This window comes from Dysidea avara, chromosome 2 (genome assembly GCF_963678975.1).
Source record: "Dysidea avara chromosome 2, odDysAvar1.4, whole genome shotgun sequence".
In the NCBI taxonomy this organism is placed as follows: Eukaryota; Metazoa; Porifera; class Demospongiae; order Dictyoceratida; family Dysideidae; genus Dysidea; species Dysidea avara.
This window is the reverse complement of record NC_089273.1, coordinates 39658074-39684301: the sequence shown is the minus strand read 5'-3', so window position 1 is coordinate 39684301 and position 26228 is coordinate 39658074. Positions and strand designations below refer to the sequence as shown.

The following is a 26228-nucleotide window of genomic DNA, read 5'->3' as shown; positions in this document are numbered from 1 at the left end:
TTGTAACTGAACTCTCTACAAGGTGACCTCTTCTAGCTGATTTTTCTACAGGGTGATTTGTTTGAAGCTGAACTCTCTACAAGGTAACATCTTCTAGCTGATCTCTCTACAGGGAGATTTGTTTGTAGCTGAACTCTCTACATGATGGTTCTTTGTAGCTGAACTCTCTACAAGGTAACTTCTTCTAGCTAATATCTCTACAGGGAGATTTGTTTGTAGCTGAACTCTCTACATGATGGTTTCTTTGTAGCTGAACTCTCTGCAAGGTAACTTCTTCTATTGATCTCTCCACAGGACGATTTGTTTGTAGCTGAACTCTCTACATGGTGGTTTCTTTGTAGCTGAACTCTATACAAGGTGATTTTTTCTAGCTGAACTATCCATTTCCATAGTTGCATGAACTCCCTGCAAGGTAACTTCTTCTAGCTGATCTCTCTACAGGGTGACTTGTGTGTAGCTGATCTCTATACAGGTTTCTTGTTTCTAGCTGATCTCTTGAATTCTCTTCAGGGTGACTGCTCTATTAGGATGACTGCTCTATTAGAGTATCTCGATCTCGCACTTGCTGCACCAAGTTGGATTTCGTGTTATAACTCCGTGGCTTTAAGTCTGATTCTTCTACACCATTGATGAGCCTTTCTAAGATGATTACTCCATCTGTACAACGATTTTCAAAGCATTATCCGAAGCGGTTTATCTGGTAGGCGTGGCAAGCAGTCGTTATTTTTATTAGCTAATCTCGATTGCGTAATTGTTACACCCTGTTGGTTTTTTCGTTGTATCTTCCTGTTTTTTAGCTCGATTTCTTTCAAACCATAAAAGGTTTGAGGTTCAATAGTTAACCTATTCACCCACCGATTTTCAGCTTCTTCCCATACGCGGTTTACCCTGTAGGCGTGACAACATATTGGTGTTAATTTTTGTGAATAATCTCTCATAACTCTTTGCCTGTTTATCGTATTCCAGCCAATGTTGGTACCGAGATGCACCTTTATATCCCCTTCTGTGTGCCAAATTTCAATGCAATCGGATATGGCGTTCGAGTTTTATAGCAATTTTTGTAAGTGTGCGACAAGAAAAGGAAAAATAAGAAGATTAAAAACCGAAGAAACTGAGCCAATTTTTGTAGTCGCATATCTCGGGAACGCGCGAAGCGATTTCGCTCAAATTTGGAATGTGGAGTACTGCAGTTGGAGGGAATGTCCACAGCAAAAATCGTCTTGTTTCATCTAGGAAGCACAGAGCAACGGAGGTGCGAAAATTGCGTTTTCTTTCTTCCTGTCAATATACTCACGGGTGTTACGCGCCCGCTTCTTGGGCCGCACGACACACTACCGTGTGTCTTTATGTTCATGTCATGATGGTTGAAGGGGTGAATGATTGGTGAAGGAATGAAGACCCAAGAACAAAACTTGAAAGAAAGAAAGCATATCACAGTAAGTTGTAGAGTACTGGGTTGGTGACTTAATATGCTCTCATCTTCACTTGTAAGACTTGCTTGTTACATGCTGCCTTACCAGGGGTTACTAGTCCTGCTTGAGAGACTGCCAATGGCCTGAGACCAGGGGCGTAGCCAGGACTTTTTTGAAGGGGGTTCGGATTTAAATTGGAATGTCTTAAGGGGAAGGCCTGGATGCTTCCCCTAGACTACGACGCACGTTTGGACGAAAACGATGCATACACAAAACGTGCCCTTAGTGAATAATACAAAAAGGTGATGTTTGTGTTTTTAACTAGCTAAAACCTACACACTGCTGTTTATGCAGCTTATAGAAACTATAACTAAACCTATTGTAAAATTAACTAATCTTCACTTTCAGACAATACACTGACAGCCAACTTCAATTTCCTAGCACATGGAAGACCTCCACACTCGAGTCCCTTAGTTGGCAATACTTTCCAGGTATACATTATCTAATCAAAAACAGCCAAGCTGTAAAAAAGGAGTGCGGCCCTTGAAAAGGCTATGGTGAAAAAAGATGTGAAATCCAAGGTGGCGGCCAAGAAATGGCTGTGATGGTAGGTTAATGGTAAAAATTTTAATAACGACAATTCAGGTGAATTTGGTGCCGCTTGGTCAATTGGCGCAAAATTCACCTGAATTATCGTTATTAAAATTTTTACCATTAACCTACCATCACAGCCATTTCTTGGCCGCCACCTTGGATTTCACATCTTTTTTCACCATAGCCTTTTCAAAGGCCGCACTCCTTTTTTACAGCTTGGCTGTTTTTTGATTAGATTTCACTTCTTTTTGTATTTGTATACCCCAAAGCTGGCCTATGGCCAGCTTTGGGGCTTTTTAACCTATATTTTTCTTTACCACAGGAAAAAGAAAAAGATGAAGCAGATTTAATAAATACTTTAACTCATTCTGATTTTATCAGTAAATGTACAAATTATATATATATAATGCATATATCAAGAGTTCATAATATAAAAAGAGAGCATATATTTATTACATGTCAATTAATCCCCACAGGATAATTTGCAGCTGATCTCTCAACTGGGTGACTTGAAATGTAGCTGAACACTCTACAGGGTGATCTGCTTGTACGTAGATGAACTCTATACAGGATTCTCTCTAACGGGTGACTTGACTCTAGCTGAACTCTCTACAGGGTTATCTGTTTGTAGTTGAATTCTCCACAGGGTGATTTGTTTGCAGCTGAACTCTCTACAAGGTAACTTCTTCTAGCTGATCTGTCTACAGGGTGACTTGTTTCTAGCTGGTCTCTCTACAGGACGATTTGTTTGTAGCTGAATTCTCTACAGGGTGATGTGTTTGTAGCTGAACTCTCTACATGGTGGTTGCTTTGTAGCTGAACTCTCTGAAAGGTGACTTCTTCTAGCTGAACTCTCTACAGGGTGATTTGTTTGCAGCTGAACTCTCTACAGGGTGATTTGTTTGTAGCTGAAATCCCTACAAGGTAACTTCTTCTAGCTGATCTTTCTACAGGGTGATTTGTTTGTAGCTGAGTTCTCTACAGGGTGTTTGTTTGCAGCTGAATTCTCTACATGGTGGTTTCTTTATAGCTGAACTCTCTACAAGGTGATACTCCTAGGTGATCTCTCTACAGGATGACTTGTTTCTAACTGAACTCTCAACAGGGTGATCTGTTCATAGCTGAACTTTCTACTGGGTGATTTGTTTGCAGCTGAACTGTCTACATGGTGGTTTCTTTGTAGCTGAACTCTCTACAAGGTAATTTCTTCTAGCTGAACTCTCTATAGGGTGACTTGTTTCTAGCTGATCTCTCTACAGGGTGATCTGTTCATAGCTGAACTTTCTACAGGGTGATTTGTTTGCAGCTGAACTCTCTACATGGTAGTTTCTTTGTAGCTGAACTCTCTACAATGTGACTTCTTCTAGCTGAACTCTCTACAAGGTGACTTGTTTCTAGCTGATCTCTCTACAGGGTGACTTGTTTCTAGCTGAACTCTCTACAGGTTATTTGTTTGTAGCTGAACTCTCTACATGGTGGTTTTGTTGTAGCTGAACTCTCTACAAGGTAACTTCTTCTAGCTAATCTTTTTACAGGGACTATTTGTTTGTAGCTGAGTTCTCTACAGGGTGATTTGTTTGCAGCCTAACTCTCTACATGGGAGTTTCATTGTAGCTGAACTCTCTACAATGTGACTTCATCTAGCTGAACTCTCTACAGGGTGACTTGTTTCTAGCTGATCTCTCTACAGGGTGACTTGTTTCTAGCTGAACTCTCTACAGGTGATTTGTTTGCAGCTGAACTCTCTACAGGTGGTTTCTTTGTAGCTGAACTCTCTACAAGGTAACTTCTTCTAGCTGATCTTTCTACAGGTGATTTGTTTGTAGCTGAATTATCTACAGGGTGATTTATTTGTAGCTGAACTCTCTACAAGGTAACTTCTTCTAGCTGATCTTTCTACAGGGTGATTTGTTTGTAGCTGAATTCTCTACAAGGTGATTTTTTTGCAGCTGAACTCTCTACATGGTAGTTTCTTTGTAGCTGAACTCTCTACAATGTGACTTCTTCTAGCTGAACTCTCTACAGGGTGACTTGTTTCTAGCTGATCTCTCTACAGGGGATTTATTTGCAGCTGAACTCTCTACATGGTGGTTTCTTTGTAACTTAACTCTCTACAGGGCGATTTGATTGTAGCTGAACTCTCTTCAGGGTGATCTGTTCGTAGCTGAACTCCCTACAAGATAACTTCTTCTAGCTGATCTTTCAACCGGGCGATTTGTTTGTAGCTGAGTTCTCTACAGGGTGATTTGTTTGCAGCTGAACTCTCTACATGGTAGTTTCTTTGTAGCTGAACTCTCTACAATGTGACTTCTTCTAGCTGAACTCTCTACAGGGTGACTTGTTTCTAGCTGATCTCTCTACAGGGGATTTATTTGCAGCTGAACTCTCTACATGGTGGTTTCTTTATAGCTGAACTCTCTACAAGGTGACTTCTTCTAGCTGATCTCTTTACAGGGTGATTTGTTTGTATCTGAACTCTCTACAGGTGATTTGTTTGTAGCTGAACTTTCTACAAGGTGATACTTCTAGCTGATCTCTCTACAGGATGACTAATTTCTAACTGAACTCTCAACAGGGTGATCTGTTCATAGCTGAACTTTCTACCGGCTGATTTGTTTGGAGCTTAACTCTCTACATGGTGGTTTCTTTGTAGCTGAACTCTCTATAAGGTAACTTCTTCTAGCTGATCTTTTTACAGGGCATGTTTGTTTGTAGCTGAGTTCTCTACAGCGTGATTTGTTTACAGCTGAACTCTCTACATGATGGTTTCTTTGCAGCTGAACTCTCTACAAGGTGACTTCTTCTAGCTGATCTTTCTACAGGGTCATTTGTTTGTAGCTGAATTCTCTACATGATGGTTTCTTTGTAGCTGAACTCTCTATTAGGTACCTTCTTCTGGCTGATATGACTACAGGGTGACTTGTTTGTAGTTGAATTCCCTACAGAATAACTTGCAATATAATATAATTGAGTAAATTATAAATGCAGCTGAATGCTTTATTAGGGTGACTGTTCTATTAGAGTATCTCGATCTCGCATTTGCTACACGTAGTTGCCTTTCGAATCATAACTCAGTGGTTTGTAATCCGATTCTTCTGTACTACTGCAAGGACTTTCTATGATGATTATTCCAGCTACAGACTGATTTTCAGTTCATTGCTCCAAGCGGTTTTCCTGATAGACACGAAAACTAATAGTTTTTTTATTCATAAAAATCGATTGCGTAATTTTGACACAGGTCGGGTTTTGTGTCATATCTCCGTGGTCTTTGTCCCGATTCCTTTCAAACCACAAAAAGGCACTCCTACGATGGTTGCTCCATCCACATAGCAATTTTCAACTGATTCCTGAAAGGAGTTTACCCTGTAGGCGTGACAGACCTTCGACCTTATTTTACGCAAATAATCGGTCATAACTCCGTGAATGTTTATCGGATTCCTACCAAAGTTCGCACAGTGATCCGCCTTAATGAGCTCTTTAAGTGTGCCAAATTTCAGCCCGATCCGAGCACGCATTCGTGTTTTATGGCGGATTTTGCGAAGTGTGCGAAATGAAGAAGTAGAAGAAGAAGAAAAAAACGAAGAAATTAAAACTACATTTTGTTCGCTCGTATCTCGGAAATGGCAGGAGTGATGTTCTTCAAATTTGGTGTGTAGACTCCCCTTGCTGGCCGGCACCTCTCTAGCAAATTTGGTTCCAATCGGATAATGGATCACAGAGCTACATAGGTGTGAAAATTGCGTTTTGTTTCTTCCTGTTAATATACTCACGGGTGGCACGCCGGCTTCTTGGGCCGCACGACACACTACCGTGTGTCTTGATTCTCGGCCGGTCCACCTGTTGATGGTCAATAAAATCAGACTTGGCTTGTGCTCCAGTATGTTCGTGACATCACGTGCCCACAACATGTAACAAATAAACAGCATTCATCAGGTAAATATACATCAACAATTCACAGTTTCTGCTAACCTCACACATGTGTAACACGACCGCTCAAGTTTAGCAGCTCATCCCTTGTAACATGTCTCAGCCAATCATTGAACATTCCTTCGCCATTTTACTCGCGCCATTTCAACCATGCATCACGTGCGCAATTAATCACGTGATGCATTAGATATAATTTGCAATGGTTCAACATTAGTGTGATGTGACTCTCAAGAGTAGTACAGAGGAGCGCCAGAGGGCAAGTAGCTACCAGAGGGCTCTATGGCTGTAAGATTTGGTGTGATTTTTAATTTTTAAAAATTCTGTCTCTGAAAGGGGGGTTCGTCCGAACCACCCGAACCCCCCCTGTGATGAATCCCACCTGCCTACGACCTTGGGGACTCTTGCAGCCACACTATCTGAGAACTCCAATTAGAAATCCATTATATCATAGATTATCTACCTATGATTATATAAATTATGTAGAAATCCTTAATTATTTGAGGTAGCTAGCTAATAACTGCTAGGTGTTTTGTTATATCATTATTCTGTTCAAAGAACTCCTATACTTCTGCTGAGGCTCCTGTGGAGGGGTTCTATGCAAGACCAAAAAGTTCAATACTGCATTTACAAATATTGAAATACAAATGTGACCGGGCCTGCGAAAACAGGGCATGTGGGCACAAACTACACCCCATCATGTTACAGGTCATATCTCAGTATTGGAATAGAATATTTGCATTCTGTAACTTGCATTATATAGCCAATTAAATGCTTATTATGAGCTGAAAATTACATTGCCATAACGTAATGGTACAAAAAGTTATGAGTGATGAAACATTTAAAAAGTAGGCAAAAATCATGTGCCCACATGCCCTATTTTCGCAGGCCCAGTCACAAATTTAAAAAGAAATATTGGGATTCTTGTACATGATTTTGGGGGTTTGCGTGGGCGTTGGTGACCTCATTGTCCTGCTGTAAACAGTACAGTAATAGTAGTAGTAGGCTAGGCACCTGTCACACTGCAAATTTGACTATGGAGAGAGAGTGTGTGCCTGTGTGTGTGTCTGGTTAGCCTGTGTGTAGTACACTTAACTGAGTAATACAGAACATAAGTTCTATGGAAATAATATTATGAAACATGGCACCTGGTTTGCAATTAACCTAGTTGCTTACATAAATACTAGTATATACCAAAGTGTCTTACATGATGTGAGATTCACTGTGGTTATCTAGATGTTATAGCTGCTTGTAGACTCAGGCTCAAATTTCATCATAATACGTCAGCTTTTAGGAGCTGCTAGGCCTGCATGATGTGTAAAGTGATTACTAAAGTTATTTTCCTCAAATTCTACATATCTGATATGGTGGTAAGCTCAACAGGAAGCTAGTCATAATCAGCACAGGGAATACCAGATGCAATATTAAGCCAGCACAAGTTTTAATCTCACATTTGCTACCCTATGTAAGTTACGATGACTTGAAATCATCTATCAAGAGCACCAAAGTGTTAGTTTTCTAAAATCTAGTTACATATGTCAATCATTTTGTAGGTGTGGTGATTTTTTGGCAGAACAGTTGGATTGATTCCAGCCAGAGAGTACATGTTGAGCCATGGTAAGTCACTTGGTGTGTTATACAACATACAGTATTTACTTGGTTAGAAGCTGGTAGTCGCACTTTAGCGGTGAGCAAGCAATTCAGAATGAATGGCTTAAATACCATTTGTAGAGTAACGATCAATTTCAAAGTCAATCAATTTTTTCAACTACTTTAATAAATGTTGTGGCATTTAATCAAGCAAATAGGGTATATGCGTCGTTATGCAACTACAGTCTCTGTGAAAATCAGTATGATCACCTATTGAGAAACTCAGGTTTAAGTATACAGAGTGCTGTAACTCTCCCCTACTGCAGCTTGCCAAATGCAGTCTGCCTCCAGAAAAATATCTCGAAAAGGTGGGGTTCACTATTGGGAACTTTTCTGTACAGTGATGTTCTGGAAAATACTTTATTAGAGTAAATCGTGTAAATATATGTATAATGTTACATTAGAAAACTTGGTACAGATATAAACACACACCCCATAGCTTGAACCATTGATAGTAAGAGCAAAAATGTTTACAAAATTGAAGAAATAATAGAAATGAATCGGGCCAAATTTATTGCATATATCATATTCAAGGCTCAAACCTAAAAAATTGTACAAATCCAACAACAATGAGCTGTACACTTACAAGTTTACCAGAATCCTTCAAAGCCCTAGACAACTGGAATGGCTTGCTACTGAGCTTAAAATAGCAACAAGCTTAAGCAGACCAATTTAGCCTAGCTGGATTGACTTATAGTGACACCTGCTGTCATAGCAATAAGACCAGTCACATATTAACAAGGGCTGTCATATTATAGTAATGAACTAGTGGTTTACCCATTCAAGAATGTGTATAGTGCAACCAGGCATAAACTACCAAAAGTTTTCTACTCGCCTGCCCATGCATTTCTTCTATATCCTGCATTCTACAATGTACATTATACTTTCAAGCAGTAGTATACTCATTAGTATTTTTAACAATTTATTCCCTTATTGTGGTTATACATGTTTGCAATGTCTTAGAGTACACTTTTATAAATAGCGTTTTTAAACAAATTTCACTGAAAAATCCATAATCTGAGTTCATGATGTCATAGAACAATAACTAAAAAAACTTCAAAAATCCCCTGATACAAATTTTAGACATGTCTATCTTCTTCCAGAAAATAATGAGTATATGTAAAAATTTTGAAGTATCTGAAACTAGAACGTTTTTTCAAAACCCTATGAAAATCACAAAAAATTGCTGTACATATGTAGAGGTGTACTGATACAACTTTTTACTGATACTTCTGATGCCAGTACTTATAGTGATGTCATCTCAGACTCATCTGCCGATACTAAGCCATCAAGACAATAAAACTCAAAAAATCTTTCTGAAAGTCAGGCACTCTTAAGTAAACTGAATCTAATCCTTGTATTTCGCTTATATACCACTATAAAACTTTCACACTTGAGCTTCTTTCTGAGGAATAAATTTGCTGTCATTTAGTCACAAATACCCATAGTTGTTCTGTGTTGCTACACACGAAGCAAGTGTATCAATACTTGGAGAAGACCAACAAAGGCTTTGTATAGGCTACTTTGTTAACCCAGCAAGCTTACACTGTGAAAAAAGCTCAGAATAATAAGGTCTATAACAGTCTTATTATGTTAGTATTGGAATGAAATAGTACAGCATATATTATTAGATTAGGACTTTACTATAGCAAGCTTATTGAATACATTTAAGACAGTCATATATTAGAGATTAAATCACTAGTATAGTGCGGTGTATTATCAGACTATACTAAGCCTATTTCAACCATATATTGGCTACTATACTACTGTACTTTTTTACTTTCCTATAATCTGTGGCTACTTTAATTAAATAGTTTCTATAAATATATTTGTAATGAATTTAATTCTGTAAATATGTTAAAACCACAATAAGTACAGCTAGTAAATCAATGTCTCCTTGGCCATGGCAGTATCAAATCAATTTCGTCATTTATCAGTCTTTATCCAACTGCAGCAGGTAAGACAGTAAATACAATTCACAAGTTCCATTACAAATTACCTGTATTATCATCACTATGTAGAACTCTATGACAATCTGATAGTCGTCTCCCACAGCTCTAATACAAAGATGGTAAATATAATGTGTATTCTGGATAATCGTTGGACTTACAGTTTGCAACAATAAGAATCTCATAAAACTGAGACCTTGTCTGGAAACCTAGTATTACCATGTAGAACGGCGGCTAGGTCCCACAACTCTATTAAAGATGGTAAATATAATGCGTATACTGAACAATCACTGTACTTACAGTTTGTAACAATCTTTTAAAACTGAGACCGACAATCCATGTACATCTAAGACAAGTCTAATAAGACCAGGTCTCACAACCCTAAATGGAGGCAAACATAATTCATATTCTGGATTATTTGGTACACTTACAGGTGTTATCAGTGAGTCTAACCAGACATAAAACAGCCATGCACTTAGTATGTCACTTTGTTGGGCTAACGTGTTACGTAAGCTCACAAGAAGCATCTTATACACTGATAACCAAGTCCAAGAATCTTGTAATCACTAAGTACAACTGAAACAAGACTAAATATAATATAATTTGCATACTCTCAGTGAACTTACTTTTGTTAGCAATACGAGCATGGTCAGTGAAATAAGGACAAACAAGACGGAACAGGTTCTTGAAAACACTCAACTCATTTACAGTACCAGACAAGGTAGCAGCCATCAGCTGTTGATAAAAAGTAGTGAAAAACATAAAGAAATGAGACCGGTTCCCGGAAGAAATGAGACCAGTTTCCACAAACCTAAACGAAGGTAAATATAAATTGTATACTAGACACTCTCAGTGTACTTACTTACAGATGTTAGCAATAAGAAGAATCTCCTAGAACTGAGACCAAGTCTGTAATTCTACCCTATTGAAAAGAGAATGAATAAAAACACAATCAGGCTTAATGCACTTACAGCTGTAAGTAATTAGAAGATGACGTTGATCAACTCCGTGAAAAAAGAACAAAACTGTCCGCATATGGTCACTACCAGATTCTTTAAAGGAAGCAGCTGCCATTGAAGGAAACTAACACTGCAGATGTTGTACACTGACAGCCTGTATAACCAAGAGGTTCGACAAGAAACTGTACCTCTGAAGAGATAATATACAAAATCGTAAGAGCAGACCATGTATACTCTTACCGTTGATGGCTGATGAACTGTGTCCACTCGTCATCCGCCATAAGCTGAGATAACAGGATATACTGAAAACATGTAATACGTACACAGCAACACCAAAGTTGAATCGTTTGCAGGCCATTGTCATACAATACACAATAAACAATTTAATACGGCTAAACCTATCGTACAAGCTATCATTTTAGTCTAATACTTACTCATCTAGAGCTGTTTTTGATTGCTGCCATCGAAGGAATTGTCCACTTGGCCGCGCCACTTCACCACTACAGCCAGCATGGATGTACAGTTGTGGTCCATAACTATCATCGTGGCTCATTGGACGATAGCGCCGATCGCGCACACTCTCTCCGCGAGATACACCGTCGTATCACTCACATTTACAACCTCTGATACAACAATAGCGACAAAGATGGCGACTTAATTGCACCTAATACGCATGCGCACACCACTGACCCCTTCAATTTTAAACAAGCATTACTACGAACTTTTGCAGGTGTGCTAACTGTGCAAGAAAATCTAGATTTGTATGTCTCTTAGATTGAATAATTAATTTTAGTGGTATTATATGCTTTGCTATATGAAAATGTGTGCGTATGAAATTATCACAACAAACTGAAGCTAGTTAGCTAGCTATAGTGATTAACAGAAGTGTAGCTACTTATTGTAAAATCATCATGACTTTGTTTGGTACAGTAAAAAAAATCTTAAGTCACATGAGATGCTTATAATGAGATGGTGAAGCTAAAAATGAGACAATAATGAGACCTGATGGTGAAGCTAAAAAGTTATCACATTTAGTTAAGTAAACAAAGCCATACAAAGAATGTGTATTAAACTAAAATATAATCTGTTTCCCATAATATAAGATGGGGTTTATACTAAAGTATAAGATAGTTAGTATAATGCAAGACTATACTGAGATTATTTGTATAGTTTAAGCCATTAGATATACCATCTTATATTCCTCTTTTTTCACAGTGTTATTTGCTCCTGGAACTTAGTTACTGATGGTTCAAGATTCTGTAAATCTGGTGAGTGTCCACTGGTAGTATCAGCAGTTTTGAATTTCTAATACTGATCCTATAATAATACCACTGATATTATACTGATACCAGTATTGGCACACCTCTATACATATGTACCACAGTTGACAGCTTACTACAATGATTACACATTTAGGGTATACCAAGGCATGCATGCACATCAATAGCTGTCATGTTTAAGCCGTCTCAATACAGATGTGTTAATATTAAATTGCAATGTGTAGTTTAGTGCCTTTACTGTAAATAAATTAATTAACCATTTGCTAAGACATTTAGAAATTCTTCACATCTCCAGACAGTAATTTCCAGACAGTAGATAGTTTTTTTCTAGGTCTTCATTCGCTTTTAAAACTCCTTTATTATATCTATGTATTGTGAGTTTGACAGTAGGTAACAAAGCGTTATAAGTTTTTTACTTGCCCACATGCAAGACACTTACAGCATTTGTATTGAAAGTAAAACCAAGCCATCATTGAGGTTATCAAGATTGTGCTTTAATTAAAGGGGTCAGTGAAAACAGGGGACATGTGCCATTTTAGATTTTCCATTTTCTAAAAATTTGCGTTAATCTGTAATGTTGTCACTAAGTAAGTAAACGGTGTTGGGACAGTTACCTTTTTAAATGTAACTCGTTACATATTACTTGCAGCTGAACTATTTTAGTTACAGTTACATATTACCCATATAATAAAGTAACTATAATATTATTACATATTATATTACTTTGTGTCCACAGCCTTAAGCTGTCACATGTGAAACTACCACTTTATCACATGACATGATTGCATTGTTGGACAATGTGTAAATCTTGGTTATAAGCAAAAAGCTGGTGAATAGGCTTCATTTGATAGGCTTCATTACTTCGTTGTGGCTAGGCGTTACTCAGTGGATTACTAACGAGATTAGTGAAGTATATAACTTCGTTACTTAAAGTAGTAATATTACATAATATTAGACTTGTTACAGTAACTTCATTACTTAGGTAACATGTTACATTTGCAAGTATATATTGAGTTATATTACCTGTTTTTACAGCATAATTATTTTGTTATATTACTTCGTTACTACAAAAGTAATAATTATTACATAATGCATTACGTACGTTACCCCCAACACTGTAAATAAACAACAGAATTTAAAAGTTCGTGACAGTTTCAAATTATTTTTTATTAAATATCACAATAATTCAATTATGCCCCAAAATATGTTTAATGCCCACTATGTGGTAACCTAGATTTTCAAATGGCACTTGTCTTTTTTTGCCACTGGCCTCTTCTATTCAGCCAGTCTGTTCCTTTCAACTCCACCACTCCAGGCATACAAATCGCACTTGAAATCCATGGGGATAATACCGATATCACATGTGTAGAAATTGATGTGTGGTACTATAGGGGTAATACCTTATCACTCAATTGTCATCTTGACTTTGAAAATATGTAATTAACACTAACAAATTCCAGTAGTGGTTGTTTAATGACCAAACTCCTCTGCCTACATAGCATGTGATGTTGTAGAATACAAGCACTCATTATTACGTATGTTGCTACCAGGTTACTGTCCCATACCTATCCATGGCAGATTCATGACAACCAAATGGACTATGCTGAGCTGACTTACAGGACAAATATTTGACGTTATACATACAGTGTGATTGTTATGCAATTTGTTTAGAAAGCCTGCCAGGGTTCTTTTTGTATAGCACGGTATAGCCATGCAGAATTACACTGTGCAGGCTTTCACCCTTTCAAGCAGTAAGTTGAGCTGATTTAAAAAAATATTCATTCATGATGTACATAGCTATGTGTATACATGTTCATATTGGTATGTTATTTTATAATAACTTTGACATACCAACAGTAATCATACAGGTGACTTTGGAATGTCCAATATGGCAAAATACTGTAGTTTATTACATTTCTTCCACAAGTCAGTTATTTTAGGGATCACAATAGGGATCACACATGACAGTATAAAATCTATTAGTGAGCATTTAATGGAGTAATGGATAGATGATGCATACATACATACAAAACAGTAATTTAATGTTGCATACTAATGAAGTGTTACAGTAGCTGACTTTTCACATACAAAAGGTGTGTTTTGGAATGTCTCCAGGGTAGGAACCATCTGCACAAACAATTATGTCATAATGTATCCCTTTAGTGTGACATAGTTCGATATGATTTAAGCCCAGATCTTTCAAGTGATCAGGAATAGAAACTGTATCCAATGGTGGGGAATGTGTGCAAGGCACTATCTTGTTCCAAGCATACTGTCCATCTGCCCTTAATGTTGGAGTATAAACATAGATTGGCAGTTGAGTAATTCCAGCTGCTGCCTTTAATTCCACGTGAGTTCCCCATCTTCCAAGCTCCATTGAGCTCTTCAAGTGAGTTACCATTTCTCCAGACACATATGTACTAAAATCTTTTTGGTTTTCCATGATGTACTTGTGTAGTACCATTCGAACTTTTGTGTGAAATACCTCTGAACCATACATTATTACAGAAAACGATCGAAACATACAGTTTCCATCAGCACATATGGGTAGTAGCTTTCTCTGTACATCTTTCAATGAACTTTCTGGGTCCTCAAATCCTCCTGTATTGTTCTGTAAATGGAATTGTTGACATTTGTACTGCTATTGATACAATTCATACTTTCTTATGCTGCAGGGTACAACAATGAGCCAAGCACTTTTGCTTTCTTCGTCCTTTGCCTCCAAATTTCTTCATATCCCTGCAATGCTTACATCTTCCACAATTCTCTGCTGTGCACCCATCACAATCTCCACATCCTTTGTTGCGACCTTTTAAGTGAATATAGTATAACTAATTAAGTAGACAACTTAAATTATTTTTTTTGTTTCTCAGGCCCGACTGACTCTATAGTTTTCAGTGCATATGTTTACATGCATCACGTAATCACCTTACAAGTACGTGAAGTTGCAAGTTACTTTTAACTTTACAACAAAGTATGGGACTCTGGATATTTTCACATTATATAGCTGGCTACTGAAGTGTGGCACAGCAATCACAATGTAGCTTAGCTACCGTATGACTTCATTCCAAAAAATTCCTACTATTGACATAGTATACTCGGCTGAGTTAGAGCTGAGAAACATACAATTCAGTAGAAGTGGCTTTAATGTACTTACTAGGCCGCAATGCTTTCACACTTGAGGTAGTACTTGCAGCATGTTTACCACTATCCTATATCCATGTAGCATAATAATGTATAGTATAAATAATATTATGTAAAGTACATTTATGATTTTTATACCTGTAGTTTCCTTTTCCGATCTGCAATACTGCCAACATGTTGTGTTGAAGGTTTTTGCCTTTTTGCTGGGGTAGGTAATGATGAGCAAACCAGTGATAGTTTAGCTTTCCGGATCTTTCTTTTCATGATGACAACACTTTGATTTCCCCTAGGCCTCATCACCAAACCATCTTTTTTAGGTAAATAAGACTGGAATCTGTTAAACAATTCCTCTGTTTCTTTGTTAAGGTCTGTCACAAGATCAACCTGATCTTCAGAATACTGATAAGTTAGGTTTTCAGTCCTCTTCAAATTTGCCTGCACTTTCATGACTTCCAAAGGCAATGATAGCTTCTTCTGTATATAAAAACAATGTTTATAATGTGACAGTTATAGATCATGCTTACTTTCTTCCTATATGGCTCATCAGTGAGATCTACTTCAGCTTGGTCAGAACCAATCAATGCATTTGTGCATTCTTCTGGCTGTGATAACTTCTGCTGTGATTCTTCAATAGACTGAACTGATTCTGTTATCTGAGGTTGCACTTCAGTGCTCTCTGTGCTAATCTCATTTATTTCTGCTTCCTGTTCTGTTGATGACTCCCATACACCAAACTCCTGATATAAACAACATGTTGTACGTGTGTCACAGAACAAATAAGCGCTCTGTAAATATGACGGTGGTAAAGAGTTCCATCCCCACTCTTTATTTGTATTGAAGACTCCAAAAAAATGCTTACACGGAATCTTCCATTTCTTCCAATCCTTACAAGTGCAACTAGGTTCACCTTCAATTCCAAAATCAATGGTATGGCTCCTACCACTTGGCTTTATGAGAGTGAAAACACCTTTCTGAGTGCTAGGTACTATGTCTGTGCTATCATACTTCTTTGCACAAGCTTGACATTCTAAACAGTGAGCGATTAGGGTGCGAGGTCTACCCCGGAGGAAAACTGGTACAAATGAATTGTACTGGCGATACCACTCTGATGCCTTTAAATTATTCATCACATATTTTTGGTGCATATCTGGTAAAAAACTCTCAACAAGTACTCTGGCTAATGCAGAAAGAGTCATTGCTTTCTTCTTAGGAAGATAACTGTACTTAAGCAATTTATTTTGAGATTCGGTCCCATTGTTTGTTTCACAAGCAGCATGATAATTCTCTTACCGGAAAGCATGTGCCCACCTCTACAAGGGAAAACACAAATTTTATAAAATACATAGTACTGCATGGTAACAATATATGTGTACCTTGGGAATGTTGAGCCAGTTGTTGTTCAACCAATGTTGGACAGCAAAATTGTTTTCCCAAATCGAAGATGAACAGAGTGTTTCTACAGCCTCCAGGTAATGCCGGTCTAGTGCGTCCTGTCCACCTGATGGTGCCCATGCACAATCTCGCAACATTTGTAACAGTAAGTCACCATCACTTCGTGACAAACCATGCTTCCTGTCATGAATCCATCTAGTCCATGCTTGTTCACGATGAAAGTCACAAATGTACACTATAGTATTGCAGAAAACTTCTTCAAGCACACCAATTTCAGCATCTGAATAGTCAGTGATGAAGTAAGGTGGGTTCCAGGATGGGTTCCACCCTTGAAGGATCTGTAGAGCCTCTGCTATTGCATCTATCCCTTCTGATGCCACAATAAATTCTGCTACTACCATGTAATTGCAATTAGTTTTTACGCAAATGAAAAACAGCGGCAAGTCATACTTTGTGGTTCGGTACGTAGCGTCCATCAAACATATTGTGTTACCATAGCAAATGAGAAGATCCTTCTGCCATTGCTCTTGATGAACCCATAGAAACTCACTAGTTTCATCCTGAGAATTACCTCCATCATTGACACTGCATTGCTGTTTATTTTTGCCACCACTTTTGTATGGACAAAAATAATGATTTGTCAATGGTTGAGTTGTCTGCCACTCTTTAATCATCAAAGACAGGTTTTGCTGGTCAAATTTTGACAGTTGAAGTGCAGTTTTAGTACGATACACATGATTACGGATATCATCTAATGTGGGAAAGTAAGCCCGATCTAAAGCCTGTGGTGTACAGTCAACCGCATATGATTTGACATAAGCACTCAATGCTCGTCTTATTTCACATGGATCAGTCATTCCTTCTTTCACAAAGTCTTCAATCTTGTTGGCAATCATTGGGCTTACTTTCTGTGTAACTTCAGCTCCACTTGATATTCCAATTGGATGTGATTTTTCGTGAGCATCATTATTTGGTAGAGAAACAAACCACTTTCTGTTAGTACTGATTATCTCTTTTGTTGAAAGTGCAACTTTTAATGCATTCATCATCTGTTTCCTTTGCTCATTTTCTGCTTTTTTGGATAAATGTTTGTCAGCACTTGAAAACTGATATTCTGGGAACAATTCATATTCATATATATTGATGTGTGCAGGACATTCTCTTTTGCGAGTTCCCTGTAAACAAAGACGGGTTGACTTTGACTCCTTTCGCTTGTAGTAACGATTGCCAAACTGGCAGTCTACTAAAGTTTTCTTACTGATCACATTGAAAGGTGTGTCATTCAATGAAACATGGTGGCCATTGTGCAATGTCCAATACAAACGTGACTGTTTGGTCTACATAAATAGAACTTATAAATTTACAATCAATGCAATGCATTTTCAGGGGAAGCATTTTCTTTGTCTTTATTGAAGGTTGATCTTCGTGTGCCCCAACTGATCACAGTTTGTCTCTTGTGTGTTTCCAACACCAATGATATGTCATCAACAAACCCTTCATAGTAATTCCCCTTGCGTATTAGTCCAAATTGAGTAACCCAATTAGGAGCCTGTGACACCGTATAGGAATAAAGAGCATTACATGTGAAAAATGCAATATAAATCTACTATCTGGTTGTTTTAATAGTATGACAAGCCAGAATGCATTTATCAGGCACACTCTAAAAAGAATTTTTTACTGGTGTGATACCTGCTTGCTTACCGAAAGGGAACTCTTCACAGAATTGTATCCGCGTCACCATCACGCGATCCGAAACTGGCGGGACAGACAAGGTACATGGCAACTAGGACACAAATAACGTTGCTGAAACGTTTGGTAGAAGCCACAATCGATATCAGCAAGGTAGGATATAAATATACTGCGAGTACAGGAACTCTAACATAGTCTGCGAAAGACTACCAGTTCGGTGACCTCCGGACACGAACTTTTATCACGTGATCAGACGTGATTTGTGATGTGTCATTCACATCACATTTCCGCTGATTGCGTCACAGGGATATGAAATAGGGTGAAAAGAGAGATACTCTTTCCTCGTATTCCCGTGTGTTCTCTAGCACATTTTTTGTTGTGGTCTACTTCTCCATCAGCTAACCTAGGATTACAAACAGTGAAAATTCCGACTGAAACCGACTGAAATTGATACCGAAGATGGAAGCAAACCCAACGACAACCTCGACTCTGGCCGGCGCTTACCCTTCCGAGCTCGAAGCCAATAGCAAGCCGCTCGACACCGTGGAATCCACTACTATTCATGGAGCCACAGTCTTGGCCACAGTAGCAAGGATTTCTTCGGAACAAAGGTAAGTCCGCAGTAGCATCCTTTAGATAAGTCCTTAAGAGTTGTCTTCGTAGCTCTGTTGTTATTATATCGCCGAATACTCTGAATCAGCGGCGTGTTGAAAGCTCGATCCAAGATCACTCTGCACTTCACGAAGCCACATCAAAATCAGGAGATAGTGACTCTTTAACACAAAAGTAAGGGCACTGGAGCATAAATTGGCCAACTGTTGTAATTCAACTAATTTTTTAATTGTTAGCAATCAGCGAGGTAATCAGTTCTGTACTCAAGTGACTCTGCACCTTGCTCTGCATCCTTTACCCCCGAGCTTTCCTCTCGAAGTCAGGATGAGGCATCTGATTATGAGACACCGAACGACTCACCAGGTGAGGATGAGACAGATCAGCAAATAGAAAAGAATTCCAGAGTAATGGGCTTAATGAAACAGAAACTTCCACTATACGTTGTTAACTGTGTTATGTCAGCAGGGTATGATGAAATAGAGGTTCTCTTTTCAATGGACACCAGTGAGAAGCCAGGAAATTCTATTGAAAAGTAGAAAAATACGTAGAGCGAAAATTTGCAGCCTGTCCAGAGCACAATTCATTTTCTTCAAGTCCATTTGAATTTCCACCCAGGCACAAGATTAGACTCTGTAGCTAATTTTATCAAAGAGGTGAAATCAATATTCCAAAATAAGAGTGAAGTCAATGTTCATTCAAAAAGAAAAATTAATTTCCATTTTACAAAGGCAAGCAAGAATAGAAAAATCACAGAAAACCAGAGTAGTCTGACGAATCAACCTATCTTACAGTTGTCAATGTTTCACTCTCTGAGGACACCAAAGCTCAGCTAGCAAAACTCCTGAAATCAAAAAAGGAAACCATCTCTGTCAATTTTGCTAGCACAAACAAGCAGGCTGGTACTGATGACTGTGGAGTATTTGCAGCTGCTTATTCCACAACTCTGGTTTATGGAGAGGATCCAAGCTGCTATGTTTACGACCGAAGTGTGATGAGAAGACACTTAATCAAATGATTTGATGAGTAATTAGTTCAACCCTTTCCAGTTGTTAGAAAAAGAAGAGCTAGCAATGCAAACCTCATCAAGATTACAGTCTACTGTTATTGTAGATGCAAGGATGATGGAGCCTCTATGGTACGCTGTGACAATGAAAAAGGTAAGAATGGTTCCATTTTAGCTGTATCAATACTAAAGTCCAGAAAGGGAAGAAGTGGTACTGCAACAGTTGTAAGGAATGTAAACAATAGCGGACAGTATCAACGACAAGTTATTATGCAGTTGTCATTATGTGTGATCTATGTATAACTATAGCAGAGGCTGCCTCTGGCTATCATTACAAGTTATCAAGACACACGGTATAGACACACGGTAGTGTGTCGTGCGGCCCAAGAAGCCGGCGCGCCACACCGTGAGTATATTTACAGGAAGAAAGTAAACGCGATTTTCACACCTTTGTAGCTCCGTAATTCCTTATCCGATTGAAACCAAAATTGCTACAGATGTGCCGCCTAGGTAGGGGAGTCCACATTCCAAATGTAACGAAAATCGTTCCAGCCATTTCTGAGATACGAGCGGCCAAAGTTTGGGTTTTTTTCTTCGTTTTTTTCTTCTACTTCTTCTTTTCGCACACTTTGCAAAATCCGAAATAAAATATGAATGCGAGCTCCAATCTGGCTGAAATTCGGCACACTTAAAGGGCTCATTAAGGCGAATCTCAGTACCAAGTTCGGTAGGAATCCGATGAACATTCACGGAGTTATGACCGATTATTTGCGTAAAATAAGGTCGAAGGTCTGTCACGCCCACAGGGTAAACCGCTTGAAGGAATGAGCTGAAAATTGCTATGTAGATGGAGTAACTATCGTAGGAGTGCCTTTTTGTGGTTTGAAAGGAATCTAGTTAAAGGCCATCGAGATATAACACAAAACCCAACCTGTGTCACAATTACGCGATCGATTTTTATGAATAAAAAACTAATAGTTTTCACGCCTACCAGGCAAACCGCTTAGAGTAGTGAGCTGAAAATTGACGTGTGGCTAGAATACTTATCATAGAAAGTCCGTGCAGTAGTACAGAAGAATCGGATTACAAACCACTGAGTTATGATTCCAAAGCCAACTACGTGTAGCATATGCGAGATCGAGATACTCTAATAGAACAGTCACCCTAATAAAGCATTCAGCTACGTTTATAACTTACTCCATTATAGAATTATATTACAATGCAAGTTATTCTGTAGGGAGTTCAGCTACATACAGTTAATCTTATAGACAATTCAGCTACAAGCAAGTCACCCTGTAGAGAATTCAGCTACAAATATGTTGCTGTAGAGATTCAGAACATTATAAGTCACACTGAAGAGAATTCAACTATAAACAAGTCACCTTGTAGAGAGTTCAGCTACAACAAGTCACTCTGTAGAGAATTCAGCTACAAACAAGTCACTGCGTAAAGCGTTCAGCTACAAAAAAGCTACCCAATAGAGAGTTCATCTAGATCAGCTACAAACAAGTTACTTTATGCAATGTTCAGCTACAAGTAAGTCACTCTGTAGAGAGTTCAGCTACAAACAAGTCACTCTGTAGTACAAACAAGTCACCGTGGAGAGAGAGTTCAGCAACCAATCACAAAACCACCATGTAAAAGAGTTGAGCTATACAAACAAGATATAACTCTATAGAGAGATCAGGTAGAAACTTAACACATCACACTGTAGAGAGTTCAGCTAGAAACAAGTCATCCAGACTAAGTAGAGAGATCTTGTAGAGAGTTCAAATCACCCTGCAGATAGTTCAGCTACAAACAAATCACCCTATACAGAGATCAGCTAGAAGAAGTCACCTTGTAAAGAATTTAGCTACAAAGAAACTACCATGTAGAGAATTCAGCTATGAACAGATCATCCTGTCGAGAGTTCAGCTAGAAACAAGTCATCCTGTAGAGAGATCAGCTAGAAGAAGTTACCTTGTAGAGAGTTCAGCTACAAAGAAACAACCATGTAGAAAGTTCAACTGCAAACAAATCAAACTGTACAGAGTTCAACTACAAACAAATCACCCTGTAGAGAGATCAGCTAGAAACAAGTCACCCTGTAGAGAAATCAACTAGAAGAAGTTACCTTGTAGAGAGTTCAGCTGCAAACTAACCACCATGTAGATAGTTCAGCTGTAAACAAATCCTGTAGAGAGTTCAGCTACGAACAGATCACCTGGTAGAGTTCAGCTAGAAACAAGTCAACCTGCAGAGAGATCAGCTAGAAACAAGTCATCCTGTAGAGAGACCAGCTAGAACAAGTCACTTAGCATGTAGAAAGTTCAGCTACAAAAGCAAATCACCCTGTAGAGAGGTCAACTACAAACAAATCTTCCTTTAGAGAGATCAGTTAGAAGAAGTTACCTTGTAGAGAGTTCAGCTACAAAGAAACCATCATGTAGAGAGTTCAGCTGCAAACAAATCACCTGTAGAGAGTTCAGCTACAAACAAATCATCCTCTAGAAAGATCAGCTAAAAGAAGTCACCTTGTAGAGAGTTCAGTTACAAAGAGACCACCATGTAGAGAGTTCAGCTACAAACTAGTGACCTTGTAGAGACATCAGTTACCTTGTAGAGAGTTCAGTTATAAAGAAACCATCATGTAGAGAGTTCAGCTGCAAACAAATCACCTGCAGAGAGTTCAGCTACAAACAAATCTCCCTGATGAAAGGTCAGCTAGAAGAAGTCACCTTGTAGAGAGTTCGGCTACAAAGAACCATCATTTAGAGAGTTCAGCTGCAAACAAATCACCTGTATAGAGTTCAGCTACAACAAATCACCCTGTAGAAAGATCACCTAGAAGAAGTTACCTTGTGGAGAGTTCAGCTACAAAGAAACCATCATGTAGAGAGTTCAGCTGCAAACAAATCACCTGTAGAGAGTTCAGCTACAAACAAATCACCCTCTAGAAAGATCAGCTAAAAGAAGTCACCCTGTAGAGAGTTCAGTTACAAAGAAACCACCATGTAGAGAGTTCAGCTACAAACTAGTGACCTTGTAGAGACATCAGTTACCTTGTAGAGAGTTCAGCTACAAAAAAAAATCACCCTGTAGAGAGGTCAGCTACAAACAAATCTCCCTGTAGAGAGATCAGCTAGAAGAAGTTACCTTGTAGAGAGTTCAGCTACAAAGAAACCATCATGTAGAGAGTTCAGCTGCAAACAAATCACGCTCTAGCAAGATCAGCTAAAAGAAGTCACCCTGTAGAGAGCTCAGTTACAAAGAAACCACCATGTAGAGAGTTCAGCTACAAACTAGTGACCTTGTAGAGACATCAGTTACCTTGTAGAGAGTTCAACTACAAATAAACCATCATGTAGAGAGTTCAGCTGCAAACAAATCACCTGTAGAGAGTTCAGCTACAAACAAATCTCCCTGTAGAGAGATCAGCTAGAAGAAATTACCTTGTAGAGAGTTCAATTACAAAGAAACCACCATGTAGAGAGTTCAGTTGCAAAGAAATCACCCTGTAGAAAATTCAGCCACAAACAAATTGCCCTGTAGAAAGATCAGTTAGAAGAAGTTACCTTGTAGAGAGTTCAGCTACAAAGAAACCATTCTGTAAAGAGCTCAGCTGCAAACAAATCACCTGCACAGAATTCAGCTACAAACAAACCACCCTGTAGAGAGATCAGCTAGAAGAAGTTACTTGTGGATTGTTCAGCTACAAACAATGCACCCTGTAGAGAGAGCAGCAAGAGGAAGTCACTTTGTAGAGTGTTCAGTTACAAAGAAACCACCATGGAGAGTTCTGTAATAAATATATGTATTATATATTAATTTGTACATTTACTGATAAAATCAGAAATATTTAAACTTCCTCTTTTCTTCTTCCTGTAGAAAAGAAAAAAAGACAGGTTAAAAAAGTCCCAAAGCCGGCCTATGGCCGGCTTTGGGGTATACAAATACAAAAAGAAGTGAAATCTAATCCAAAACAGCCAGCTGTAAATAAAGTGTGCGGCCCTCAAAAAGGCTGTGGTGAAAAAAGATGTGAAATCCAAGGTGGCTGCCAAGAAATGGCTGTGATGGTAGGTTAATGGTAAAAATTTTAATAACGCCAATTTAGGTGAATTTTTTGCCAAGACCAAGTGGCACAAAAATTCACCTGAATTGTTGTTATTAAAATTTTTACCATTAACCTACCATCACAGTCATTTCTTGGCCGCCACCTTGGATTTCACATCTTTTTTCACCACAGTCTTTTTGAAGGCCACACACTTTTTTTACAGCTGGCTGTTTTGGATTAGATGTCATTAACATCTAAACTGTTGCAATAACTCTTCAGTATCTCAATAGCCAAAATTATATAGCTCGCTATACTGAAAAGTATTGCATGGTGACTGGTGACGGCTGTCTTATAAGAATGCAACGAACAAACACAATAGTTGCGGATATAGATTTGCTGGTGAGTGAAACTGTAGTAGCGATCTGTAGCTAATCGCAGTATCTCAGCTAGCATGGTGCCCGAGAGCGCGGCAGCCAGTTGAACTGTTGTGATGTTGAAAATTTTTCTGACCTGCTAGACTCCCTGCCCCTATAGCATATACCAATAAGTTATATAATATATAAACATTTCATGACAGCAACCTCACCAGCAATGTTAAAGAGAATGGGAAAATCTCGAGAAAATCTTTTTAGATCTTGGAAAATCTTCAAATCTTTTGAAATATTTAAAATCTCTAAAAATCTGTAAATCTTTGTAAATCTCATAGGCGATTTTGCTCTGTTGCTGACCCCTCGTACTCCACTCAATATTTCAATAATAATACTTAGTTACACTTGTACGGTAGCTATCAGTCGAATGCAATGTAGCTATGCGCAAGTGCAAATGCAAGCAATTAAGAGTATAATGCTGAGTGCTTCAGAGAAAATCTTCCAAGAAGAATCATTTTCGGAATCATACCATACTATGTTAATTCTCTCATTTTTCTTTGTTCACCCTTAACAACAAGAATATTTAAGATTAAAATAAGGCATTTTATTACAAACATCTACTCAGCTTAACGTTGATTAGATCAGTAGTCATTAGCCTGAATTACAAGAAAGTTTGTGAAATATTTTACTAGGTGTATAACTACTTTAGTGTTTATACATATAAGTGCAGATTTCTATATATTTCAAAGGTGACATTGAGACAGATTTTCCAAAATCAGGTCACATTTATCCATGTAGGTTCACTGTTAAAACAGTCATGTGTATATCACAAGTTTTTTCATTTGGGATATTTGCCACAGATTGCACACAATTTTTCATATGCTATGCGCACAGTTTTTGCTTGTGTTCCACACATAAAAATTTTGGTGAGGCAAACATGCTTTCCTTGTTCATTTTATGCATTTTCTCTGTTTCCCACAATTAATTTTTTGTTTAAATATTTACAAAATACACAAATACAATATAATGTGTATACAATTCTGTATATGGCTATATGCTGTAGGTGATGCAAGTCTCTCCAGATGTCAATACTTTGGACATTCTCGCCAGAGGACGACCTTAGATGCTCTTTTCAGATGAACCGACCACACATTAAGAGGACCCCAGATGTTTTACCGCAAGACAACTGACTTCCAGACATTCAATACTGATGCTACTACACTACTGCATGGTCATTTTTGACCTAAAAGTATAATATTGAATATCAGTTGTCACAATGAAATACTTTTGCGTACCATTTAATTATTATGAACCATTTAAATAGTAATAACATCCTGGTAGAGAATCAGCATGGCTTCCGATCAAACCATTCCTGTGTCACCCAACTGCTAACACTAACAGAAAATATATCATATGTACTAGATCATGAGAAACAAATAAACATCATACTCCTTAACTTTGCTAAAGCGTTTGATACTGTTCCTCACCAACGACTCCTCACTAAGCTTCAACACTATGGAATTCGAGATAACACATGCAACTGGATAAAGGCATGGCTTTCTAACCATACTCAGCAAGTGCTCCTTGATGGCATAACATCCAATTCCATATCTGTAACATCTGGTGTTCCTCAGGGGACGGTACTTGGACCACTTATGTTCCTGCTTTATATAAATGACATTATTTCCAATATAAACTCACCTCTAAGAAAATTTGCTGATGATTGCCTTTTATATAGGATTATTAATACATCGGAAGACATCATTATATTGCAGAAATACTTAGATCAAATCGCTAGTTGGGTATCAACTTGGCAGCTCAGACTGAATATCAATAAGTGTGCACTTATTCACTGTAGTAGATCCCATTCACCAATCATTTATCACTACACTTTAAATAATTGTATCCTCAAACAAACTGATAGTCATCCATATCTTGGAGTCATGTTAGACAAGACAATGTCATGGTCACAACATATATCTAACATAGCTAAAAAGCATCAAAAACTCTAAACTTACTTAAGCAACTGTTCATCAAATGTTAAGGCATCAGCTTACCTAACAATGATTCGGCCTCAAATGGATTATGCTTCCATTATTTGGGATCCTTACTATAATAGTGACAGAGATGAATTAGAATTAATCCAGTGTAGGCACTGCTTAAAGGTTCTTAGTTTACTAATTTGTTAAGCTGCTTTACTGTAGTTGTACCCAGTT

General features: G+C 38.1%; 1 protein-coding gene and 2 long non-coding RNA genes across 7 annotated transcripts; 1 reads left to right on the top strand and 2 right to left on the bottom strand.

Annotated features, from left to right (window-relative positions):
• Window positions 1-1345: 1345 nt before the first annotated feature.
• Window positions 1346-13491, top strand: LOC136245172 (uncharacterized). Its single transcript, XR_010695792.1, has 3 exons — window positions 1346-1436; window positions 7484-7547; window positions 13319-13491. It is a non-coding gene; the product is annotated as an uncharacterized lncRNA (long non-coding RNA).
• Window positions 9405-11699, bottom strand: LOC136247298 (uncharacterized). Of its 5 annotated transcripts, none has more exons than XR_010697327.1 (10): window positions 10923-11699; window positions 10729-10772; window positions 10501-10678; window positions 10392-10451; window positions 10156-10340; window positions 9961-10116; window positions 9830-9910; window positions 9691-9778; window positions 9580-9637; window positions 9405-9528 (listed from the first exon to the last, which is right to left on the bottom strand). It is a non-coding gene; the product is annotated as an uncharacterized lncRNA (long non-coding RNA). The 5 variants fall into 5 exon arrangements; XR_010697325.1 differs by having other exon boundaries at window positions 9961-10105; XR_010697326.1 differs by having other exon boundaries at window positions 9961-10105; window positions 10396-10451.
• A 174-nt stretch (window positions 13492-13665) lies between the features above and the next one.
• Window positions 13666-16885, bottom strand: LOC136245164 (OTU domain-containing protein 5-A-like). The gene is made up of 5 exons (XM_066036670.1): window positions 16286-16885; window positions 15051-16222; window positions 14926-14980; window positions 14429-14577; window positions 13666-14379 (listed from the first exon to the last, which is right to left on the bottom strand). Exons 2-5 carry the CDS (start codon window positions 15357-15359, stop codon window positions 13849-13851), a joined length of 1044 nt encoding a protein of 347 aa, XP_065892742.1. The 5' UTR covers window positions 15360-16222; window positions 16286-16885; the 3' UTR covers window positions 13666-13848.
• Window positions 16886-26228: the final 9343 nt, after the last annotated feature.

Bases quoted from the DNA above. Each gene is read 5' to 3' on its own strand.
- LOC136245164 (XM_066036670.1), bottom strand. From the start codon at position 15,359: ATGAAAGTGCAGGCAAATTTGAAGAGGACTGAAAACCTAACTTATCAG. The intron at 14,981-15,050 runs GTATAAAAATCA...ACATGGATATAG, and splicing joins ATCGGAAAAGGAAACTACAG to GATAGTGGTAAACATGCTGC. The intron at 14,578-14,925 runs GTAAGTACATTA...TTCACTTAAAAG, and splicing joins TGTGAAAGCATTGCGGCCTA to GTCGCAACAAAGGATGTGGA.